This window comes from Euprymna scolopes, chromosome 1 (genome assembly GCF_053919585.1).
Source record: "Euprymna scolopes isolate OS-2025 chromosome 1, ASM5391958v1, whole genome shotgun sequence".
Lineage (NCBI taxonomy): Eukaryota > Metazoa > Mollusca > Cephalopoda > Sepiida > Sepiolidae > Euprymna > Euprymna scolopes.
The window spans coordinates 110,435,517-110,460,962 of NC_136482.1; the positions used below are offsets into that span (position 1 = coordinate 110,435,517).

Sequence of the window (25,446 nt, forward strand, 5' to 3'; positions counted from 1 at the left end):
TTCAGAAACGATCGTACAATTTATTGATTTTGTTTGTTCTTCCTTCTGAAACAGATTTTTAATTTTAATTATAAATTATCAATCATCTTACTTAATATTAAAATAGCTCTAGGATATATATGCCTATCAAGCTTATTATATATCTACATTACAACGAGCACCGTTTTCTTTTATTTTATTTTAATTGTATTAATTAATTTACTAATACATTAAAATATACTCTGCTCTTTAGAGTGTTGTTCTAATCCCCTTAAAATTATATATATATATATATATACATACATACATACATACATACATACACGCACAAAATTAACCAAGTGGTTGTGTAAATGAAGACTTACCAACAAGCAATTTATAGAGTTTTTTCAAGGTTTCCTTGTGTTGATTCTCCACTCCTTGCTTTGCAGTTTGACTATCTTTTAATTTCTCTTCAAGTTCCGTCAAGCGTTGATTTAATGCGTCTTCGGAATTCTTTTTGGCTGACTCACTCTCCAGCATCTTGCTCTCCATACTGCCCAACTCCTTCTTCAGATTCTCTTCAGTCGTAACTTTCATCTTCTTAGACTCTTCAAGCTCAGTTTGCATGGCCGACATTTGCACCTTGAGACACTCCTCAGCCTTCTCCTTCTCGCTCTTCAATTTCTCCAGACTGTTGTCTAGAGTGGTCGCCTTCACGCGTGCATCCTCAAGGTCAGTCTCAAGCTGTTGCTTCTGAGCCTTTAATAATTCAATCTCCTTTGATAACTCCTAATAATGAAGAATAATTGTTTATATAAAAACAAAAAGAGCATCAGAATTTGTAAACGTATTTAACGTAAATTAATCCAATATTTTAATCCTTCTATTCATGTTCAATAAAGTATTAGTAGTCACATAAATAGTTAAAACATGCAATAAAACTTTACTACTTCTACTACAAAAATTGTGTTTAAATGTGCACAGTGGGATAATGTGGTATCAACAGATTCGGATCATATGAGGACACTGGAATGATAAGAATAGTTTCACTTATAATATATAAACTATGAAAATATATATGGCAATTAAGCTACACAAAACTTTCCTATTTCATCCTTATAACTCTTTACAAGGATGTACTGTGGAAAATTCAGCTCAGTTTAATTGCCATATATATATATATATATATATATTTACATAATTTACTACTCAGCTCTACCCATGTATTGAGCACTGAAGTAATTGCTGAAAAATTGATACATAAAATATTACATCTACTTATAAATTTATTTTATATGAGAATATAACATTTTAGCCAATTAGAAACAGGTTAAAATTATAGCCTGTTGACTCATAACGAGTGCTTCATATTAAACTGATGATTGAATATGGTTAAATTTCCGCTGATTTTTTTTATTAAATACTAATCCCTATTAATCACTAACTGTGCACTCAACTAATATTTAATTTGCTGTAATGCATCATAAAAGTCCATAGAAAACTTCAGCCAGATTGACCAATTATTTTCAGAAAAAAAAAAAAAAAAAAAAAAAAAAGGAATGAACAGACAAAAATAAGATATATATATATATATATATATATGTCTCAAACGTAATTAGTGTTTGGGTTCTGAACCGTGTGATTGGCTGAACAGTTATTTTCTATGAGAATGAAACATAAATGGTTTATCAAACCTTTTATGTTTCATTTAATGCTGAAACACAATATCCAGTGTAAATCACAAATTGCTATTTTCCCCATAGATGAAGTCGGAAATTGTGAGTTTATGCCTTTGCAGACATTAGTGCATAATTGAATAAGATTAAAGGTAGAATTTGAACTTGGAATAGGTGATTTTATAGTCTGTAACTGTATTCATTACACTATTAACACACACCCAAATTAAGCCTTATTCCCTGGTATAGTCATGTTAATTTACCCAAGTTAAACAATGTTGAGCCTGAGTAATACTAGACTATAATCATTTCTCTCCGATAGGTTCATAAGAGTAGTGGTTGATGGGAAGAAATTAGAAGCCCACAGTATTAATGCTGGAGTCCCTCAGGGGTCCATCCTGGGCCCAACTCTCTTCCTGATCTACATTAATGATCTCCCAAAACACATACATAAATCATTTGTTGACATCTATGCTGAAGACACAACCATCTATGGCAACACATCAAAGGCTGTAAATGACAAGGTTCTCTCTAATTATCTCTTCTGATCTTGAGCGCATGGTACAGTGGGGGAAGAGGTGGCTGGTTACTTTTAATGCATCTAAAACCAAGCTTCTATCTTTACATCATCAATACTGATCCCCATCTGGCATCAATTGAAATAGATGGCTCTTGTCTTGGGGGAGGCTCCATGTTTTGACAAGTTTTGGGGTTTGACCTTTGCACCTGATCTGAAATGGAACACGTACATCAGGTCTGTTTCCAAGGACGCTGGAAAAATGGTAGGATTGTTCTACCGCTCCAGAAGATATTTCACTACTGATGCAATTCTCTATCTGTATAAAAGCCAAGTACGTCCAAGGATGGAGTACTGCTGCCACATCTGGGCAGGAGCTGCTAAAAACAGCCTATCCTGCCTTGACAGAGTACAAAATAGATCTTCGTAGCTTAGTGGGGGGATGCCCTTTTCTCTTCCCTGCAGTCTCTCTCCCACAGAAGAGACGTTGCGAGCCTGTCTTTGTTTTATCGTTATTTCCATGGCAAGTGCTTGTCTGAGCTCCAATCTCTCGTCCTCCCCCCACCAACCTTTCACAAGAAACACCAGTCTGGCTGAAACTACTGTCAATAATTTTCCCCACTTTTTATCTGTGCCTAAATCAAAATGTAGATTCCATGAGCAGAGGTTTCTCAGAACTGCACTCCTGTGGAACTCTTCCGTTTGCCTGTTTCCCACCTAACTACAACTTGGATGTCTTCAAATCCAACATAAACAAATTCCTGGCAAACCGCCCTCTTAAGTAAGACACTATGAAATCTCCAACAATAATGATTACTACAATACTATCTCATTGATTACTGTACACGCAATAACCTTTATCCCTGAGTCGCCTCCGGGCCTTGATAAGTGGTGACCTTCATGTAAAAAAAAAAAAATGTATTTATGAGGAGGGCTACAACTCTCTGCAAAAAACTGATCGGATATGCATGCACATTATTATGAAGATAATGTCTTCTTTAACTCTTATGTGGGGAAAGAGAGGAAACCAGTTCAACTTGCCACACAAATACAATAAGATATAATAGAATCAAATCACATAAATACAAACTTAAAAATCAAACAATGCAGAAAGACACAATACGAGGGGTGTGCAATAAGTAATGCCCCTGACCCACTTCACATAGCAATAGAGCAACAAAACTTGGCACAGTTATTAGTCTTTCTCTACATAGGAACCACCCAGAGTTATGCATTTCTCTCATCGTTTGATGCAGCTCTGGATACCGTTTTTGTAGAACACCCTAGGTTCGTCCTCCAACCATGACGTGACTTCAGAAATCAAGGCTGCATCATCTGAGAAACGCTTTCCTTTTAAAAACAACTTCATGACTGGGAAGAGGTGAAAGTCAGAGGGTGCAAGGTCAGGAGAGTAGGAAGGTTGGGAAAGGATTTCATAACCACATGCCCGTGCTTCTGATCTGGCAACATGCGAGTTGTGGACCGGCGTTGTCCTGCAGGAGACGAGTACCTTTACTGATCTTGCCCCACCTCTTGATTTTGATAGCTTCTCTTAATTTCCTCAAAAGTGAAGCATAATAGGCTCCTGTAATTGTGGTACCCTTTGCCAGGAAATCTCATCACTACTCTGTCCTGGTCCCAGAAGACTGCGAGAATGACCTTGCTAGCGGAGAGCTGCACCCTTGCCTTCTTTGGAGGTGGTGAGTCCAAGTGGTTCCACTGCATTGACTGGGCTTTGGTCTCTGGATCATAGTGACGGACCCAGGTTTCATCCTGTGTAATCAGTCTTTTTGAAAAACTTTGGCTCATCTTGGCACATCTCCAAATTCATCCTCGAGCACTCGTGTTCTCGCTTCTGGAATGGTGTGAGCAACCTGGGAATCCATCTGGCAGACACCTTATGCATATGGAAATGGTCATCAATGATAGTTTCCACAGACCCTGTACTAATCTAGACATCTTGGGCTATTTAGCGAATAGTAATGCGCCGATCTTCCAAAATGGCAGCCTCAACTTTACGGACAGATGCCTCATTAATGGCAGAAGGGGGGGGGGCGACTAGGTCTGGAGCGGTTTCCACAGACTTCCGGCCATGTTGTAATTCACGATGCCAGCATTTTACAAGGTATTATCACCATAAGTTTCTTTTATTTCATCAAAAGTCTCCTGTGGTGTGCGTCCTTTCAAATACAAAAACTGGATCACTGCTCGACATTCAACAGGCTCCATTTCACACCTGACTCAGTTCAAACACCTGTAAAACAGAAACCACAATTAGTTCATAGCTGTAATTTGCCACATAACCTGTAGAGATATAAATCATTGCACATGTAAAATTTCAGCTAGATCAGACAACTGGAAGTGGGCCAGGGGCATTACTTATTCCACACCCCTCGTACATGAATAAAATTAAAAATAAAATATGTAATTTTAAAAATTTTGATTCTTGTATCGTATCTTTCTATTATTAAAAAATAAAAAAGGAGAAGAGTAAATGTGTATCAAAAGTTTTAGCCATTAATGGTATATAAAAAAATAATAATCAGTTTTAATTTCAATGTTTCAAATATTTATTTCTAAACCTTGCAAACAGTTATCCGATCAAATGTCACTGAAAGAAAATGTAGAATCATGAAAATGAATGTTAAAATCTTAAATAGGGACATGCTGATTAGCACGAGACAACTAAAAGAACTATACATGAGATTAGCTATTTCAAGTAGCAGCAAATTCCGTTAGTAAAAGAGACCTGCAAAATGAAAGATTAGTTCTGTGAAAAGTTTGGTGAATTGAATAACAAGGAATCATCAAAGAGTCCATGTATATGCTGCTAAAAATGATGTTTGTTACTTGCTCGTCATGGTGCACACTTGTTTTATATGCTGGGATGAAAAGTGAAGAACAAATACAGAGTTAATGACAAGAGAAATGGTGAGAGTAATGAAATGATGTAAATGATTAAAAAAGAGGGGGTAAGGACAGAAATAGAGGTGGGAGTGTGGAACGGTAGTGAGGGAGGGAGAGGTAGTGAGAGATAATAGTAGTAGGAGAGAGAGAGAGAGAGAGAGAGAGAGTGGGGAGATCATTATGACATCATAATGTATTCTGATTTTGGGAAATCTTTGGATTTTGCAATCCTTGTAAAAAGAATTACCAACCAATATCAAAGTTAAATTATATTTTTAATAATATACCAAATTATATTTTTAATAATATACCAAATTATATTTTTAATAATATACCAAATATCGACTCAGTGAGTCACATGTGGTTTAGTTGCATATAAAACATTTGATATCAATACAAACCAACTTCCAGAGAGTATGATTAATAGGGAAATGGAAAATCTAGGTGATTACCTCCTCCTCATCATCGTCATCATCAACCATGGGTAGAATGTGTTGCCTAGCTGCCTTAGCGCGTTGTTCCTTGGACGCTGCAGCAGCTGCAGTAGCGGCCTGCCAAAGTGCATTTGGAAAGAGAAAGAGGGTCATGATAATTCTGGAGTTTACTAGTTGACAGTGACCACACTGAACATGCTACCATGTGATGACTGACCATTCACACAACTAAAATAGCCAAATGAGAAAGCATTCGACAAGATGTCCCAACAGATAGGAAAGAGTCAAACAATTTACCTGACCAGGCAAGCAACAAGTCAGGTTAAAGTTCATGCAGTAAGTCAAGGCACATATAGCACATGCAGACATCCGATTTAAGAACCAAATAGATTTTACAACAGGCAGAGTACTTTAAATTCTTAGGGTTTTTGTTATTTCATTTTCAGCTCCTTGAATTGTTAAGAGATGTTGAGCCAGGTCAACATCAGATGGGTGATCCTTTGGAAATACCAAGCACTGTACATAAAATGATAACACCTCCATGCAAAATCTCTAGTTTTGAAGATATCTTTAGTGAAAACTTAAATATAAACTGTGTATATGTCCCAGAAAGGGATATATTTGTTTGAAGTAGCTGAGTGGGCTACAATAATCAAGTAATATAACCTAAGAAGTTGCCTTAATCAATGGCTGTTCATAATCATAGCTGGTAATATGATAAAGCTTTAGGCACATCTTTCAATATCTACTCCAGACTGCAATATACCAGCCAATCATATCTTTGTGTGGAGGAACCCGGATGTATTCATAATCATTACATCACCTGCTAATACATACACACCAGATGGAAAATCAGAACAATCGATCCTTGGGTTTTTGTTATCCAGCATGTGATGAAGTTTCCTCAAAGTATTCACATAAATGGATGAATGAAATAATTTCAATTAAATCTCAACTATTACACTCAACTAATTTTTATTTGTTTTAAAGCCTTTTTTTTTTACCAACTGTTTTTTTAGATTTCGAAGCATTGATGCAGAATCCATGATATTGCAACACATATCTATACCAGTATTACACTTATGAGGCCTTTGTCTCTCTGTCAAGAGATGCACTTGAAAACAAAGGCTGACACCAAGATCAACCTTTCCTTGAATAATTTATTTACAAATAATCCAAGGGTGATATTAATTTTGTATTAGTGTTTTAATTATATTGTGGGGTTTGGGTTCACACTGGTTATCCATGAATAGGAAAAATCTTGTTCTACTTTATTTTATTTATAAATTTAAAATTATAGAAATTAAAAATATAATAAAAATAGTAATATATTCAAAGATACGACTGGGGGAAAATACAGAAGGCCTTATTTATTCTCAGATAATGCCAGTGCTGCCTGCTAGTATTGAAGATGAATATCAAATATTAAAGATACTAAAATTTAAAAAAACGGGTTAATGATTGCACTGAATCTTAAATCTTTTAAGGGGAAATTAGCCTGTACTTAGTAATATGAATAAAATAGGTATACAAAAAAAGTAAAGCAACAAAAAACTTAAGTTACAGGGAAATTACAGAAGAAAATTCCTAATAGTGTTGAAGAATATGCTTTTGGGATCAAATGAAGATATGATTTGTCAAGTAAGTTTATATGATTGGCAGAATTTGCCCTCGGGTTAGCAATATCTGCATTTATGAAAAGTGAACCTGATTGGCTGGTTTAATCATGTGACATAGAAAAGATTTGAGGTTGGAATAACAATAAAAAAAACTGAAATGTGAAAGAGTTTTTTTTTTGTTCACAAATGTAAATAAGAAAAATATCATGGAATGCATAAGAGCTATAACACAATGAATCTGATGTTAGCAACTACTTATAATAATAATAACAACAACAATATAATAAAAAGAACAAGGAATCTTATAAAGTGTGTCCTCCTCCTCTCTAAAAAAATAAAAATGGCATCAATCTTTGCTGATACCATTCAAAATGGTCAAGGGGGATAGAAGGACTAAGGACAGATAGCACTAACCAGATCTCTACTGGATGAATGTAATGAATACTCGGACCTTGAAGAGGTTTATTGCCACTCAAATTCCAGTGAGGACCAATCTTTCACGAAAAACACCCGTCTAGCTGAAACCACTGTCAATAATTTTCCCCACTCGTTATCTGTGTGTAAATCAAAACGTAGATTCTATGAACAAAGCTTCTTTCTTAGAAGTGCATGCCTGTGGAACTCTCTTCTGTTTGCCTGTTTCCCACCTGACTACAACTTGGATGTCTTCAAGTCCAACATAAACAAATTCCTGATAAACCGCCCCCTTAAGTGAGACTCTTTATCAAATCTCCATTACTAACGATTACTGCAATATTATCCCATTACTGTACATGCAATAACCTTATCCCCGAGTGGCTTCCAGGCCTTGATAAGTGGTGACTACCATGTAAAAAAAATTAAAATAATAATAATAAAATAGTTGATGTCTGTGAGAATTCGATAGTGAGCAATTGTTGCAATAATGCAAAGTCATTTACAAAAGTTATCAAAAAAAGGTAGAGAGTACGGGAAATCTGGTGAGACTTTTTGTCAGCAAGATTCCAGAGATCACCACTGGTTACTATCAGTGAGCAATTTTTGATGATGGCCTGCGTGAGAACTCCTAATGACTAAGAATAATGTTTTTCCTTTAAAGGGATCTGAAGATTATTTTTAGCAATTCAATAAGTGAAATATTCATGAATTTTAAATTTTACAATCTTGTTTGAAATAGATTTAAAAGTTAATGATTCAAATAAGATGAGAGTGGACAACATATTGACTGGAATACATGACACAATATTTAATGAGACGGACAAGAAATGAGATGATCATGCAGGTAATAAGATAGAAATGAAAAACAACAGATCAGAGTAGAACGGAAACATAAAACTTCCTACATTTATGAACAGGTCGTAAAGGTAACCAGAAGATTAAAAATGTCATGGTGGTTACAAAAGGCACTAAAAGTGCACTTCAATGAAACACTTAAATTGGAAGAATATCAAACACTACGATGAAGATTCTAATCAGATTTTGTCTGTGATTATAAAAAAAAAAAAAAAAAAAATCCCAATAAGAATATCGATGCAACTACAATTTTTTTTTTTTTTTTCCAGATTTATTAATTGCAGTAAAAAGACATTTTGGCAAAGAGCAAAGTTCTGATACTACACTTCATCTTTTCTGTCCTCGGTCAGTGAATGAGAAATCTTTCTACACTGAGGCAATTTTTTTATTTTTCTACCAATTCAGAGTGATTCCTTTTGGGGAACTGGAACTCCCCCCTTTAAAATTGACCTTGTGTCTAACTGCCCTCGTGGGAGATAAGTAAATAAAGCCATTAAGATGGGGAATATTAAATGCATGCAAATATATTAGTAGATTTAAATAAATTCTTTTGTTTCATGTTAAGAATGCATATATATCATTCCAAAAAAAAAATGTGCACAAAATTCATTTATTGTAATAATTATTCTTATATATATATATATATATATATATAATTTAAAGGAGATTAGAATAATAGTCTAAAGAGCTAAGTGTATTTTAATGTAACAGTGAAATTACTAGTTTAATTAAAATACAGGAAATGCTCGTTGTAATTTAGATATATAATAAGCTCGATAGTTAAATGTCCTAGAGCTAATTCAATATTAAGTAAAGTGATTTTCAATTTAAAAATTAAAAAAAATTTTTTAAATTTAAAAATCAAATTTTAATTAAATTAAAAATCAGTTTCATAAGAAGGAACAACAACAAAGTCAATTATCTGTACGATCGTTTCGGAAATCCGTGCTTTTTATTTGTGGTATACATGAAGTTATGTAGAACAATTATATATAGTTTTTTTGGTAAGCACGGTCTCCTCATCAGCAAATTTAGGAGGATTTTTATTGAATTTAAAAGACACCATAAATAAACCTAGCATTAAAAGTAAGGCAGATGAATCTGAAAAAATTGAAATAAAAGGTTTGGATTTAAAATTTATAAGAAAATTAATATAGGTTATAGATAGAAATGAGTAGAAAAAATATATATTTTTTGAATTTACATAATAAATTTGATTTAAAAATATATAGAGATAGTTACCTTTTAGTTTTTCTTTTTTTGAAATCAGGAACTGTGTTTAAAGTAGTCATTTAGATGTTTGCTATAGCTTTTTATTTTATTGAATGATAAATTTTAAAAGGGTGACGCTCGTGCAGTAAATTGTTTCCGTTAGCGTATTTTGATTTAAAGACGCTACAGTTAATATATATAGAGAGAATATTTATTTTGCAAGTTTTTAAGGGGAGATAATTGTCATGTATTATTGACTTTATTTATTATTTGATTTATGGGTCTAAGGGAGGTAATTGGTCTAAACTAATTTATTTAAAAAAAAAAAAAATTGTAATCTATTTTTACTAATGAGTAATTTTTAATGATTTAAGGTGGTTTATATTTATTAAATTTAAACCAACGTTTATGATTACATGTCAGAAGCTCGTGTCTTGAATTTACTAGTTTGATTGTATTTTTTATATCTTCATATTTTAAAATTTTTAGGGTTTCTTTTGTACATAGTGCACAAAATTTATCTCCTGGTTTATATGATTTGCAAGTCTCAATTATTTGCCATTTTAAGTTGAAAGAAATATTGCTATTTTTTAGTTGCCAAATATAGTTGGATAGAGTAGTTTGGTTTGATAGAGAGTTATTTTTAAAAGAATGTTTGTGCGTTGAAATTCTATGTTTTATTGGGCCAGATGTGGAACCAATATATATTACCTCTTGATTATTGTGATTATTTTCCGTTAGGTCTATTGTTGGATTATTATGTGGTGGGTTGATTGGTAATTGATCGGTAGATTGATTTAAGTTGGTGTTATTATTTAATCTGGTAGTTGAGTTATGGCTGTTAATAGGTTCTTGTAGATTTGGAGTTTTTGATACTGTGCAGCTATAGATAACATTTTTAATTTTACATGAGCCTTGTAGGGGACATTTATTTTTTCTTCTACAGTTACAGTCCGATGTATTTTGTAATGTTGTATTTTGTAGTTTATTAATTTTCTTATTATTAGAGCTAATTATTTTCTGATGAAGGTTAGGCATAGTAGAGTAAGAGACTTTAATTGTGTTCTTATTGAAAATTTTATTATATCTATGGGGGGCTTTAAAGTTCTTGTCTAATATTTTAAAAAATTCTCTGGCTATGTTTGTTTCTAGGATCTCCTTGTGTCTATTCTTACGTTTACGGGTTTTAGTTTGCTGTTTATTTGTATTATTATCTAATATTTGTAGTTTGGTTTTATCTTTTTTTGTCTCTTGGTTATTTTTCTTAACTCGTATACGGGAAGACATTGCCATATTATATGTTATTACGCTCTTAATAGGTTTATTTTTAATGCAGTTTATGTTTCTATCATTTTCATTTATGAATTAAATTTGTGAATTATATCCAGAGTTTTTAAGGGCTTCATTATAGTATTTTTCATTTTTGGTAAATATTGATTTAGTAGAAGACAGTCTAGAAATTCTTAGAGCGATATTGGGAACTATTGATTTTAATATTGATTTAGGGTGGTTTGATTGATTGTGGACATATAGAAGTGATTGGTTAGGTTTATGGTATGGTTCAAAGGTAGAATTTTCAAGATTTAAGGTTATGTCTAAGAAATTAACAATTTTTTTATTAGGGTCGATTTTTATACTAAGTCCATAATTTTTAAATAATTTATGTAGAGCTTTAATTGCTTTTTCATAATTTTTATTAGTAGAATTCATTATGAAAAGTGCATCATCTCTATATAGCCCTCCTTCAAGTTTGAATTGTTTATGGAGTATACAATGTATTTCATTTAAAAGGAAAAGGCCAACTAGATCAGTGACCTGAGTTGAGTCCGTCGATCCCATTAAAATTTTGAAGTGCTTAGGGGTATTTTTCCTGGTCCAATATTTATTATCAAATGTTATTAAAGACTGTCTAGCTTTAAGTATTAGTTTAATTTCGTCTTGAGTTATATTAGTTAATTTTCGTGCCATTAATAGAGATTTATTAAGTAGGATAGGTGATATAGATTGGTAATATGATTCAATGTCAAAAGAAAGAAATTTAATATTATTTTTATTTTGAATATTAGAAAACCAGTCGATTACTTGGTTAGAAGATTGCCATAGTGGGTATTTTATTATGGATTTAATTTTGGGGATAATTCTATCTAATATGTTTTTACTAACCAGTCCTATATCTGATTTCGAGGGGCAAATGAGTCTAATAGTAGGGTTAATATTGAAGCTGTGTTTGTGGTCTTTTAAAGTAAATCTCGGGGTACCTGGTACCGTTATTTCTGTGTATTTATCTATTTTAAGTTTAGTTAAAATGTTTTTTGCATCATTATTTATTTTATTTAGTGCTGATTTATTAGTAGTTTTATAATTTTTATTAAGTTCTTTATATATTAGATTTTTATATTGTATATAGTCCATTGTGTAGAAATTTCCAGTTTTATCTGCCGGTACTATGAGTTTATTTTGGTGGCTTATAGAAATAGATTTTGAAAATTTATTTATTTTTTTAAGTGTTGGAGTGATATATTTTTTATTTTTCTTAAATTTAATATTTTTAATCAGGTTGATAAGTCATTTTTAAAAATTTTCAGTGTCTATGTTTCTCTTAGGGTTTTTGTATGTTTTTAGTCTGTAGTATTTCGCTGCTTTTCTTTCTTCATTGTCTTGTCTGAGGATGGTTTCTTTTATTTCTCCAGGTTGGTGGTGTATTGGTTCTGTGGTTTCATTTTGGTAATTATCAAAATGGTAGGCTTTCCATCTCAAGTTCCTTATAAATGTATTTATACTTGTAATTAAGCTGGTTATAAAGGTGTCTTTAGAGGGTATGGGGATGCATTTAGTTGATAATTGTATGTCCTTCTTATGAAACATATCTACAATTACGTATATAAACTCAACATGTTATAGGGAGCTAATAATTTAAAGGAGATTAGAATAATAGTCTAAAGAGCTAAGTGTATTTTAATGTAACAGTGAAATTACTAGTTTAATTAAAATACAGGAAATGCTCATTGTAATTTAGATATATAATAAGCTCGATAGTTAAATGTCCAAAAACCTAGAAACAAACATAGCCAGAGAATTTTTTAAAATATTAGACAAGAACTTTAAAGCCCCCCATAGATATAATAAAATTTTCAATAAGAACGCAATTAAAGTCTCTTACTCTACTATGCCTAACCTTCATCAGAAAATAATTAGCTCTAATAATAAGAAAATTAATAAACTACAAAATACAACATTACAAAATACATTGGACTGTAACTGTAGAAGAAAAAATAAATGTCCCCTACAAGGCTCATGTAAAATTAAAAATGTTATCTATAGCTGCACAGTATCAAAAACTCCAAATCTACAAGAACCTATTAACAGCCATAACTCAACTACCAGATTAAATAATAACACCAACTTAAATCAATCTACCGATCAATTACCAATCAACCCACCACATAATAATCCAACAATAGACCTAACGGAAAATAATCACAATAATCAAGAGGTAATATATATTGGTTCCACATCTGGCCCAATAAAACATAGAATTTCAACGCACAAACATTCTTTTAAAAATAACTCTCTATCAAACCAAACTACTCTATCCAACTATATTTGGCAACTAAAAAATAGCAATATTTCTTTCAACTTAAAATGGCAAATAATTGAGACTTGCAAATCATATAAACCAGGAGATAAATTTTGTGCACTATGTACAAAAGAAACCCTAAAAATTTTAAAATATGAAGATATAAAAAATACAATCAAACTAGTAAATTCAAGACACGAGCTTCTGACATGTAATCATAAACGTTGGTTTAAATTTAATAAATATAAACCACCTTAAATCATTAAAAATTACTCATTAGTAAAAATAGATTACAATTTTTTTTTTTTTAAATAAATTAGTTTAGACCAATTACCTCCCTTAGACCCATAAATCAAATAATAAATAAAGTCAATAATACATGACAATTATCTCCCCTTAAAAACTTGCAAAATAAATATTCTCTCTATATATATTAACTGTAGCGTCTTTAAATCAAAATACGCTAACGGAAACAATTTACTGCACGAGCGTCACCCTTTTAAAATTCATCATTCAATAAAATAAAAAGCTATAGCAAACATCTAAATGACTACTTTAAACACAGTTCCTGATTTCAAAAAAAGAAAAACTAAAAGGTAACTATCTCTATATATTTTTAAATCAAATTTATTATGTAAATTCAAAAAATATATATTTTTTCTACTCATTTCTATCTATAACCTATATTAATTTTCTTATAAATTTTAAATCCAAACCTTTTATTTCAATTTTTTCAGATTCATCTGCCTTACTTTTAATGCTAGGTTTATTTATGGTGTCTTTTAAATTCAATAAAAATCCTCCTAAATTTGCTGATGAGGAGACTGTGCTTACCAAAAAAACTATATATAATTGTTCTACATAACTTCATGTATACCACAAATAAAAAGCACGGATTTCCGAAACGATCGTACAGATAATTGACTTTGTTGTTGTTCCTTCTTATGAAACTGATTTTTAATTTAATTAAAATTTGATTTTTAAATTTAAAAATTTTTTTTTTAATTTTTAAATTGAAAATCACTTTACTTAATATATATATATATATATATATATATATATTGTTCATGTTTACTTTAAAATTAAAGAAAATACACAATTTATTACAAAAATATCTTTTGTAAATCTGTAATAGTGCTACTTCTATTATTAACATAAATTTTTGTTTGTTCCATATTATATGTTGAGAGTAATTAAACATCTTTGTATAAATAAAACTATAAAACAAGATATTGTGTTTCTTGTCTATATGTAAACATTTCATTCTTTTTTTTATTAGCTTTTAATTGAATCTTTATTGGAATCAAAAATAAAATTTGTTCTAATCTTCCAAAATCCTAATTAATAAAAAAAAATTAAATGTGATTACTAGAGCTATGACAAGAGAATATTCTTTTCATTGTCTTGACTCTCAAGTATATATCCGACACAGTTAATCAATTGAGAACCACATCACTCTATCTAAAAATATATAAGATATTAGCTGATATATACTCGAGAGTCAAAATAATGAAAAGAATATTCTCTTGTCATAACTCTAGTGATTACTTGGAATTATTTTTCTCTACACTCTCCTCTCAGTAATATTTCTTTGCTAGTAAAGAAAAAATGGTGTATCCTTTCTCCAGCTAAGAAAAGAAAGTGTCTTGGCTCATGTTATCATACTAAATTCTCAATTCAATCTAAATGATACAGCCAAGAAAAAAAAAGAAAAGGAAAATACAAACAGTCACAATGTTTTTATTAGTCATGGGACGATTCCAATACTTTAACCGATTCCAATTGTAAAATCGAGGAACAAAATAGGATTTTATTGTTTTGGGGAGGAGTGATTTAGCAGAGATTCTTCAGCTACTTTTAAATGTAAATATAATTTTATTTTTAATTTGACAAACTTAATATTTTCCTTTTTCTCTTTTGTAAACTACTTGTTAGATTTTTATCTATGTTTTTCACTTGTGTCCAAATTTTGTCTATCAAATATTTTTTTAATCTAAATTCATTACCATTTAAAAATATTTGTTTTGTGATAAATTGTAAATCAACACAAACTTTCATCATGTTATCATATTAGTACGAGCTATCAGAAATTAAGTTTTTAAACAAAATATAAAAGAATCTGTTTTGGAATTGGAAATTAGACTTTAATTTTTCCGATTCTGATATCCCAAGATGTTTGGATTCCCGATTCCAATTGTCACATCAGTTTTTATATGTTGATTGAAAATAAAGTGTGTTTAAATTTTTTCTTCAATGTTTTATAAAGGTAAATAAATAAAATGAATAATATGACCATTAAATATTCAATGCTTTCTTAAGTTATCTGTGAACTGTTAAAAAAAAAAAAAAAAAAAAAATCCTAAGTCATTATTAATGTTAGAAAATGTGATTATCATTAGAATGGGCATCTGTAACATTAGCAAGCAGTGAAGCAAAAATTTTACTGTTTCTGAATTTTTCTCATCTTGAGTGTTATTTTCACAACACTTTGATAAATTTAACCTCCGACCTTCAAGTGTATTTTATCAGACTTAACTATCTTCCTGTCGAAATCTGGAATTTATAATGGAACCCTTTATTTAATTCACCAGGAGTAGTTAGCATGCTCTCATTCCGTCAGCCATGATTGGATAGAGGTTTAAAGTAATTTGCAATTGTAATTGCAAATTACTTAAGACCTCTATTAATTACAATTGCAAATTACTTAAGACCTCTATTAATTACAATTGCAAATTACTTAAGACCTCTATTAATTACAATTGCAAATTACTTAAGACCTCTATTAATTACAATTGGGAATTACTTAAGACCTCTATTAATTACAATTGCAAATTACTTAAGACCTCTATTAATTACAATTGCGAATTACTTAAGACCTCTATTAATAACAATTGCAAATTACTTAAGACCTCTATTAATTACAATTGCGAATTACTTAAGACCTCTATTAATTACAATTGCAAATTACTTAAGACCTCTATTAATTACAATTGCGAATTACTTAAGACCTCTATTAATTACAATTGCAAATTACTTAAGACCTCTATTAATTACAATTGCGAATTACTTAAGACCTCTATTAATTACAATTGCGAATTACTTAAGACCTCTATTAATTACAATTGCAAATTACTTAAGACCTCTATTAATTACAATTGCGAATTACTTAAGACCTCTATTAATTACAATTGCAAATTACTTAAGACCTCTATTAATTACAATTGCAAATTACTTAAGACCTCTATTAATTACAATTGCAAATTATATAAGACCTCTATTAATTACAATTGCAAATTACTTAAGACCTCTATTAATTACAATTGCAAATTACTTAAGACCTCTATTAATTACAATTGCAAATTACTTAAGACCTCTATTAATTACAATTGCAAATTACTTAAGACCTCTATTAATTACAATTGCAAATTACTTAAGACCTCTATTAATTACAATTGCAAATTACTTAAGACCTCTATTAATTACAATTGCAAATTACTTAAGACCTCTATTAATTACAATTGCAAATTACTTAAGACCTCTATTAATTACAATTGCAAATTACTTAAGACCTCTATTAATTACAATTGGGAATTACTTAAGACCTCTATTAATTACAATTGCAAATTACTTAAGACCTCTATTAATTACAATTGCGAATTACTTAAGACCTCTATTAATTACAATTGCAAATTACTTAAGACCTCTATTAATTACAATTGCAAATTACTTAAGACCTCTATTAATTACAATTGCAAATTACTTAAGACCTCTATTAATTACAATTGCAAATTACTTAAGACCTCTATTAATTACAATTGCAAATTACTTAAGACCTCTATTAATTACAATTGCAAATTACTTAAGACCTCTATTAATTACAATTGCAAATTACTTAAGACCTCTATTAATTACAATTGCGAATTACTTAAGACCTCTATTAATTACAATTGCAAATTACTTAAGACCTCTATTAATTACAATTGCAAATTACTTAAGACCTCTATTAATTACAATTGCCAATTACTTAAGACCTCTATTAATGACAATTGCGAATTACTTAAGACCTCTATTAATTACAATTGCGAATTACTTAAGACCTCTATTAATTACAATTGCAAATTACTTAAGACCTCTATTAATTACAATTGCGAATTACTTAAGACCTCTATTAATTACAATTGCAAATTACTTAAGACCTTTATTAATTACAATTGCGAATTACTTAAGACCTCTATTAATTACAATTGCAAATTACTTAAGACCTCTATTAATTACAATTGCAAATTACTTAAGACCTCTATTAATTACAATTGCAAATTACTTAAGACCTCTATTAATTACAATTGCGAATTACTTAAGACCTCTATTAATTACAATTGCGAATTACTTAAGACCTCTATTAATAACAATTGCAAATTACTTAAGACCTCTATTAATTACAATTGGGAATTACTTAAGACCTCTATTAATTACAATTGCAAATTACTTAAGACCTCTATTAATTACAATTGCAAATTACTTAAGACCTCTATTAATTACAATTGCAAATTACTTAAGACCTCTATTAATTACAATTGCAAATTACTTAAGACCTCTATTAATTACAATTGCGAATTACTTAAGACCTCTATTAATTACAATTGCGAATTACTTAAGACCTCTATTAATAACAATTGCAAATTACTTAAGACCTCTATTAATTACAATTGCAAATTACTTAAGACCTCTATTAATTACAATTGCAAATTACTTAAGACCTCTATTAATTACAATTGCAAATTACTTAAGACCTCTATTAATTACAATTGCAAATTACTTAAGACCTCTATTAATTACAATTGCAAATTACTTAAGACCTCTATTAATTACAATTGCAAATTACTTAAGACCTCTATTAATTACAATTGCAAATTACTTAAGACCTCTATTAATTACAATTGCAAATTACTTAAGACCTCTATTAATTACAATTGCAAATTACTTAAGACCTCTATTAATTACAATTGCAAATTACTTAAGACCTCTATTAATTACAATTGCAAATTACTTAAGACCTCTATTAATTACAATTGCGAATTACTTAAGACCTCTATTAATTACAATTGCAAATTACTTAAGACCTCTATTAATTACAATTGCAAATTACTTAAGACCTCTATTAATTACAATTGCAAATTTCTTAAGACCTCTATTAATTACAATTGCGAATTACTTAAGACCTCTATTAATTACAATTGCAAATTACTTAAGACCTCTATTAATTACAATTGCAAATTACTTAAGACCTCTATTAATTACAATTGCGAATTACTTAAGACCTCTATTAATTACAATTGCGAATTACTTAAGACCTCTATTAATTACAATTGCAAATTACTTAAGACCTCTATTAATTACAATTGCAAATTACTTAAGACCTCTATTAATTACAATTGCGAATTACTTAAGACCTCTATTAATTACAATTGCAAATTACTAAAGACCTGTATTAATTACAATTGCGAATTACTTAAGACCTCTATTAATTACAATTGCGAATTACTTAAGACCTCTATTAATTACAATTGCAAATTACTTAAGACCTCTATTAATTACAATTGCAAATTACTTAAGACCTCTATTAATTACAATTGCAAATTACTTAAGACCTCTATTAATTACAATTGCAAATTACTTAAGACCTCTATTAATTACAATTGCAAATTACTTAAGACCTGTATTAATTACAATTGCGAATTACTTAAGACCTCTATTAATTACAATTGCGAATTACTTAAGACCTCTATTAATTACAATTGCAAATTACTTAAGACCTCTATTAATTACAATTGCAAATTACTTAAGACCTCTATTAATTACAATTGCGAATTACTTAAGGCCTCTATTAATTACAATTGCAAATTACTTAAGACCTCTATTAATTACAATTGCAAATTACTTAAGACCTCTATTAATTACAATTGCAAATTACTTAAGACCTCTATTAATTACAATTGCAAATTACTTAAGACCTCTATTAATTACAATTGCAAATTACTTAGCACCTCTATCCAGTCATGGCTGATGGAACAAGAGTATACTACCCTTGTGAAGTAAATGAAGAGTTCCATTTGAAATTCTGTGCAGATTCCAGAGTTTGACAAGATCCATCTGAAGAAGGTCAGAGGTTACATGTTGTAAAATGACACTCAAGATGAGAACAATAGTATGAAAAATCCAAATAATACGAAAACTTATTTATCATACTAAATACATAATCAGATGTAATCATAATAGATTACCTATATTTTTAAATACCCTCACTACCTTGACTATCTTTTCTAAGATTCTATATTTATATTGAAATCATAATAAACTGAAGCAAACTCATTAAAATTATTCAACTATAATTAAAAAAAAAAAACAAAAAAAAAGGACATGTTTTTATAATGCAGTGAGTTAATAATGAAAAAAAAAAAAATGTCTAAATACTTTGTTAGTTTGTAAAAGGTCGATGCTTCAGGATGGATTGTTGAGAAAAAAATGTTGGGAGATATCAACAAACCTGTTGGGTATTTTCTAAGCTTTCACATTTTGTTGTAGCTTTTTCTAGCTCAGAAGAAGCAACCTCAGAATGTTGCTGCATGTTTTCTTGCAGTGTTTTCTGTTCTTGTTGGGCCTGCTCCAGTTGCAAGTTTGTTTCCTGACATTCACAAAGGGATAGAACAAAAGATACAAATACATGCAATAAACACAAAACACGATAAACAACACTCATTCATAGAAATAATCAAGCAACATTGAAACAATATAAAAGACATAACATATATACAATATTTATATAATTACAAAGATAAATATTATCTTTATATTAGAACTTATTGAGATAATAAAAGCTATATATATATATATATATATATATATATATATATATATATATATGAGAGCAATTAACAAACAAGAATGACGTGGAAAATAAAAGTTGAATAAATTATAATATTTATTAATCTATCAAATATTCAAACAAGGAAGAAAAATAACAAAGAAAATATATATATATATATATATAAAACGCACATGCAATTAGGTTATCAAAGAGTATATCTTCAAGAAAACAAAAGATAGAAAAGGCTCAACACTTAAGAGAAGCAATTAAATATATTAAAAGATGAGGATAAAAGTTATAACTTTATTATATCATCAAAATAATAAGGAAAAGAAAAAGAAAAAAGGAAACCTTTTATATATATATATATATATATTATATATATATACACACACACACATTTATATAGAAAAGTTAGGTATGAAAATTTAGATACTTTTTATTTTTATTAAATTTTAATAGATATTAGATATCAATTCACAAAATTTCAGTATCTTTTATATAAAGTAGTTTTAGGAGAGGATACTATTGATACAATCTTTCATTTCGAAATTCAAATATTTCAGATTTGAATTGAATTTGATCAATAGTAATTAGACACAAATTAAGCAATAATACCTGAATTTTAATTATTTCTCAAACTTGAGTCTTACATTTTAGACATTTTCAAGAATCAGTAATATGCAATGGATTTTGATCCAGATTCGAATAAAGATTTTAGACATGAGGTTTAGTATTGTTATATCTTAATTTTAATTTTTATAAGAAGGCACAAAAGTGCTGTTAAAGTTTTTTAATTCAAAATTAATTTTACTTGTTTGGGATGGGTATTCTTCTGAAGTACATATATATATATATATATATATATATATATATATATATATATATATATATATATATATGTTTCTTTGCTAAAAATTATTAAATTCTTAATACAGGGTGACCCCCCCCCCCCAAAAAAAAACGGGCCCCAACTTTAATTAGGCCCCGTTTTTTAGTGTTTTGTCCGAAAGAAATGAAACTTTGGTCATAACTAGTTTATTATATTCAAAACATCACATCAAAGCACAAGGGTCTTTGGCCCCTTTTTCTCCGTTCTACAGCATATGTTCTAGATGTCCTGCATTTAGCTTTTGTTTTTTTGGGGTCACCCTGTATATGATAAGATATGAACTAAAGTTTAAATGATGTTTTTTTTGTTTTTACTGGACTAACAAAAATCTCATTTTAAATACAAGCAAATTACCTGTACTTAACAGTAATAAGAACATGATAGATGCAAGTACATTGAAAACTATAGATTAATAAAAGAGAAATTTAAACATGAATATGACTATTCTCATCTTGAGCGTTATTTTCCCATTTTGGTTGATGTTACCTTTGATCTTCTTTAGATGCATCTTGCCAAATTCGGGAATCTGCATAGAATCTCAAATGGAACTCTTTATTTAATCCATGCTCTTGTTTTGTCAGCCATGACTGAGTAGATTACTAAGTAATCCAAAATTGTATTTTGAGTCTCATCGGCACTAAAGAACTTCTGGAATGGTGTAATTTACAGCTGAATTTTACTATATATTTTATCTACTATACCATGGGTTCTTGCAGATTTTTGAGTTCTACCGAAAGATTCCCGGAGTTCAACAAGATAGACCTGAAGAAAATCAAGTTACATCAGCCAAAACATTGTAAAAATAACACTCAAGGTGGGAACAGTAGTTTGAATGATCAAAATAATACGAATAATCATTCCTTCTCTCTAAAATTCAGAAAAAAAACTACTACTTGCTTGAAGATCACTATGTTTTATTTGAAAAATAAATATTGAATATGATATTCTATTAAACTATTGAATGTTGAAATTTTCATTAGTTAGATTTTCCTTTCTTTTAAACAAAAAGTTAACATGTTAATTTGTTTACAAAGAGCGGTTTTCTAGTGCCATAGACTTGAGGCAGGTCCCCTCCCCTTTGTGACCCTAGCACCAGAACAGGATCATCACATACCTTCAATAACATTTCTTTTTCTTCTGCTAATTTCTTTTCATCCTTTAACTGTTTGTTTACTTCTGCATGCTGGAAAATAAAAACAAGTTATAATTTTTTAAAAAATAAAAAAAAATAATTTTCTATATTGTGTTTGAAATATTATGAGGTAATGTGAAATGTGATAGATATTGTGAAAAGAAGGTTTCAGCAAAGTACAGCTATGTACATTAAAAAAGAAATGAATATATGCTTCTCATGTTCACTATTTGAACCTTTGAGAAAACAAGAGTTATCGCAAAGTATAGACAAACAAAATTATATAGAAATCAGTTACAACTTTTCAGAAGGTTTTATAAAATCCAATGTTTTTTAATCAGCACAAAAGTATCAATTTTAGCTATTTTAATCCGAAAGACACCCCTTACAGGGGTAACTGGAGTTTTCCTGGAAAATCTGTTCTGTTATATTTTTACTCATTATGTTTAATGTTTGTGCAAAAATATTTTTTAATTCCAAGTCGTAATTATTGAGAGAAGTACGAACGGACGTTTTTGGTCCACCCTCCTTTTGTCGGGGGGGACCAAAAACGCATGACAATCAAAACATGTATTTTTTTCAAATCAATATAAATTCAACTGCAGTAGGATTGTATACAGTATGTGCCAGATTATGGAGATAGGAAATTTTTGCTTCAAAGTTTACATGTCAAAGAAATTGACATGAAAAAAAAAAAAACAGAATACATGGCAGTTGAGAAGCAAGAGTCAGACTTTGATTTGCAACTGCTTACCAGGTAGACATGTTGCAGAGATTGCTCCCCCCCCCTCTGTCAATGGAGGAGGGATCATGGGGAAATATACTATAAAGAATGCAAAGTGCATGTTCATAACTATCTCCCCCTCTCCCCTCGAAAAAAAAAAAAAAAATTCTTTATAGTGTACATACTCATTACAGAAAGAAAATATCGTACACCAAAAATTATGTAAATTGATTAGGTAGTTTTATTTTTAAAAAGACAATCAAGTTTTGTGGATAAATGACAATCTATGATCTCTTGACACTATTTTGCAAAATAGTTTCAAGGACAAGGGAGATAATTGAAAATAATTCTAACAAGAATTTAGATAGTCATTCTTAACATGGGAGATGAGCATTAGAAAAACTTGGATTCATCATGGGTTAACTCCCCTTTAAAATAACTTCAGAAAGTAGACCTCAAAGTCATTTTTCTTTCTTTTTTTTTTAATGGCTAAACATTAATCACTTAAAAATGATTTTTTTTATAAAAGTAAAAATATTTTATCAATTTATTTTTGCTGTGCAATATTTTCTTTTAGCCACAGGCATGCATATCACAAAGATTTTTCTTTAGTTTTGTTTCTTAAGGGGTGGGTTATGGACTAGTACTGAATACAATACTAATGTATACTGTTATAAAAATCAAAATCCAAAATATGATGTGCTCTTATTAAGCGACTAAACTAGATGGCAACTATTACAACTACTGTTATAAAAGAAAGAGAGATAAATAGATGTACAACATAAATAAATACCAAAAGAAAGATAACTTTACATAACTACTATTATGGCTGCTATGATGAAGAAGAGAGGGAACAACTGTATGCACATTATCTCTATTAACATGTGAACAACACTTAAGCTGTTCATATGCGCAGCGATATTTATTATGCAACAACAAATCGCAGCCATAATGTTAGAACAGTTGAGGTAGCAGGTTCTATTCACAAAGACCAAGAAAAACATGGAAGGAAGTGATAAAAAAAATAGACTGATAAATAAAGACCTGGTCAGAGATAGGAAGTCAATTTCTAAAAGCTGTCCAATACATGCCAGGATGTAAAACTGACATAAAACAGAATATGATGATATAAAATGTTAATACGAGTAATGATCCTGTGTAGTGATTCTTTGGTAACTAAAAAATAAAAAAAGAAGCAGGTTTTAAATAGCGCACAACTAAACAAGGCTTCTTACCGATCTCAGAAGAGTCACATGTTCTTCCCGTAACTTTCCATAAATTTCCTTCATCTTTTTGAATTTCTCTTCATTGGCTTTTATCAATTCTAAAGAAAAAAAATTGAATAAATATTCTTAAATTCTTTAAATAACACATTCTTATTATATAAAATTCATATTATATATCTATAATATAAAGCTGAATCTCTGTGTGTGTGGTCATGAATAGGTTCCTATATGGTTAACTATTTTAAAAAACTGATTACATTTAATGATAGATGTATCGAGACACAGGAATGGGTATGTTTGATCTGGCAGAACGGTGGTTCATTAAAATTGTGGTGTCTGCGTTCGCGCCTGGTCCACAAAGTATGGAAACAAAAAATAAAAACATAAAACGTTTACAAGTGTTTTTGATATAGATGTACATAAGACTTTGATAAGTATGTTTTAACTTAAATAGGGATGGTATAAAAAAAAATGGGGTCTGCGTTCGCACCTGGCCTTCATAAAATGGAAATAGGCACAACTTTAATAAAGACTTTCCATATCTATCTGCATAAGTATACTTTGATAATTATGTTTCAGTTTGAAGAAATATGGTATAATAAAATTATTGGGTGTTCGTTCGCGCCTGACCTCCATAGAATGGGAATATGTCACAAAGTTTAACAAGGTTTTTTAATATAGATCCACACAATATTGTGATAAGTGTTTCAGTGCGAACAGGTATGGTATAATAAATTATGGGGTTTATCTATTTTATTTTTACCTTCATCATATTTTGCTTTGGTTTTGATACCCCCCAAATTCGAAGCTATCTCTTTACAACCCTTCCTTTTTATAACCTATCATACTTTCATAAATCAGAATTACTTTTCTGTAGGCTGTTTTTGTACCCAGTCAACGATGGGTACTTTTGCTAGAGTATATACAAAAAAAAATATATATTATATATATATATGTTATATATATATATGTTATAAATATATATATATATATTATATATATTATATATATATATATTATATATATTGTATTATATATATATATTGTATTATATATATATATTGTATTATATATATTATATATATATATTGTATTATATTATATATATATATATTGTATTATATATATTATATATATATATTGTATTATATATATTATATATATATATTGTATTATATTATATATATATATATTGTATTATATATATTATATATACATATATTGTATTATATATATTATATATACATATATTGTATTACATATATATTATATATATATATTGTATTACATATATATTATATATATATATTGTATTATATTATATATATATATATTGTATTATATATATTATATATACATATATTGTATTATATATATATTATATACATATATTGTATTACATATATATTATATATATATATTGTATTACATA

General features: G+C 29.4%; 1 protein-coding gene across 14 annotated transcripts in view; it reads right to left on the reverse strand.

Moving 5' to 3' along the window:
* The window catches only part of LOC145263756 (huntingtin-interacting protein 1-like), a 282,859-nt gene that overhangs the window by 60,923 nt on the left and 196,490 nt on the right, over positions 1-25,446 (reverse strand). For 6 of the 14 annotated variants that reach the window (XM_080120998.1, XM_080120899.1, XM_080120948.1 and 3 more), the window contains 5 exons: positions 24,024-24,112; positions 22,047-22,115; positions 19,720-19,857; positions 5,514-5,612; positions 345-750 (listed from right to left, as the gene is read on the reverse strand). In XM_080120998.1, coding sequence (XP_079977124.1) covers positions 345-750; positions 5,514-5,612; positions 19,720-19,857; positions 22,047-22,115; positions 24,024-24,112 — 801 coding nt within the window. The remainder of the gene's footprint in view (positions 1-344; positions 751-5,513; positions 5,613-19,719; positions 19,858-22,046; positions 22,116-24,023; positions 24,113-25,446) is intronic. The other 8 variants (XM_080121027.1, XM_080121033.1, XM_080121029.1 and 5 more) reach the window with 2 other exon arrangements.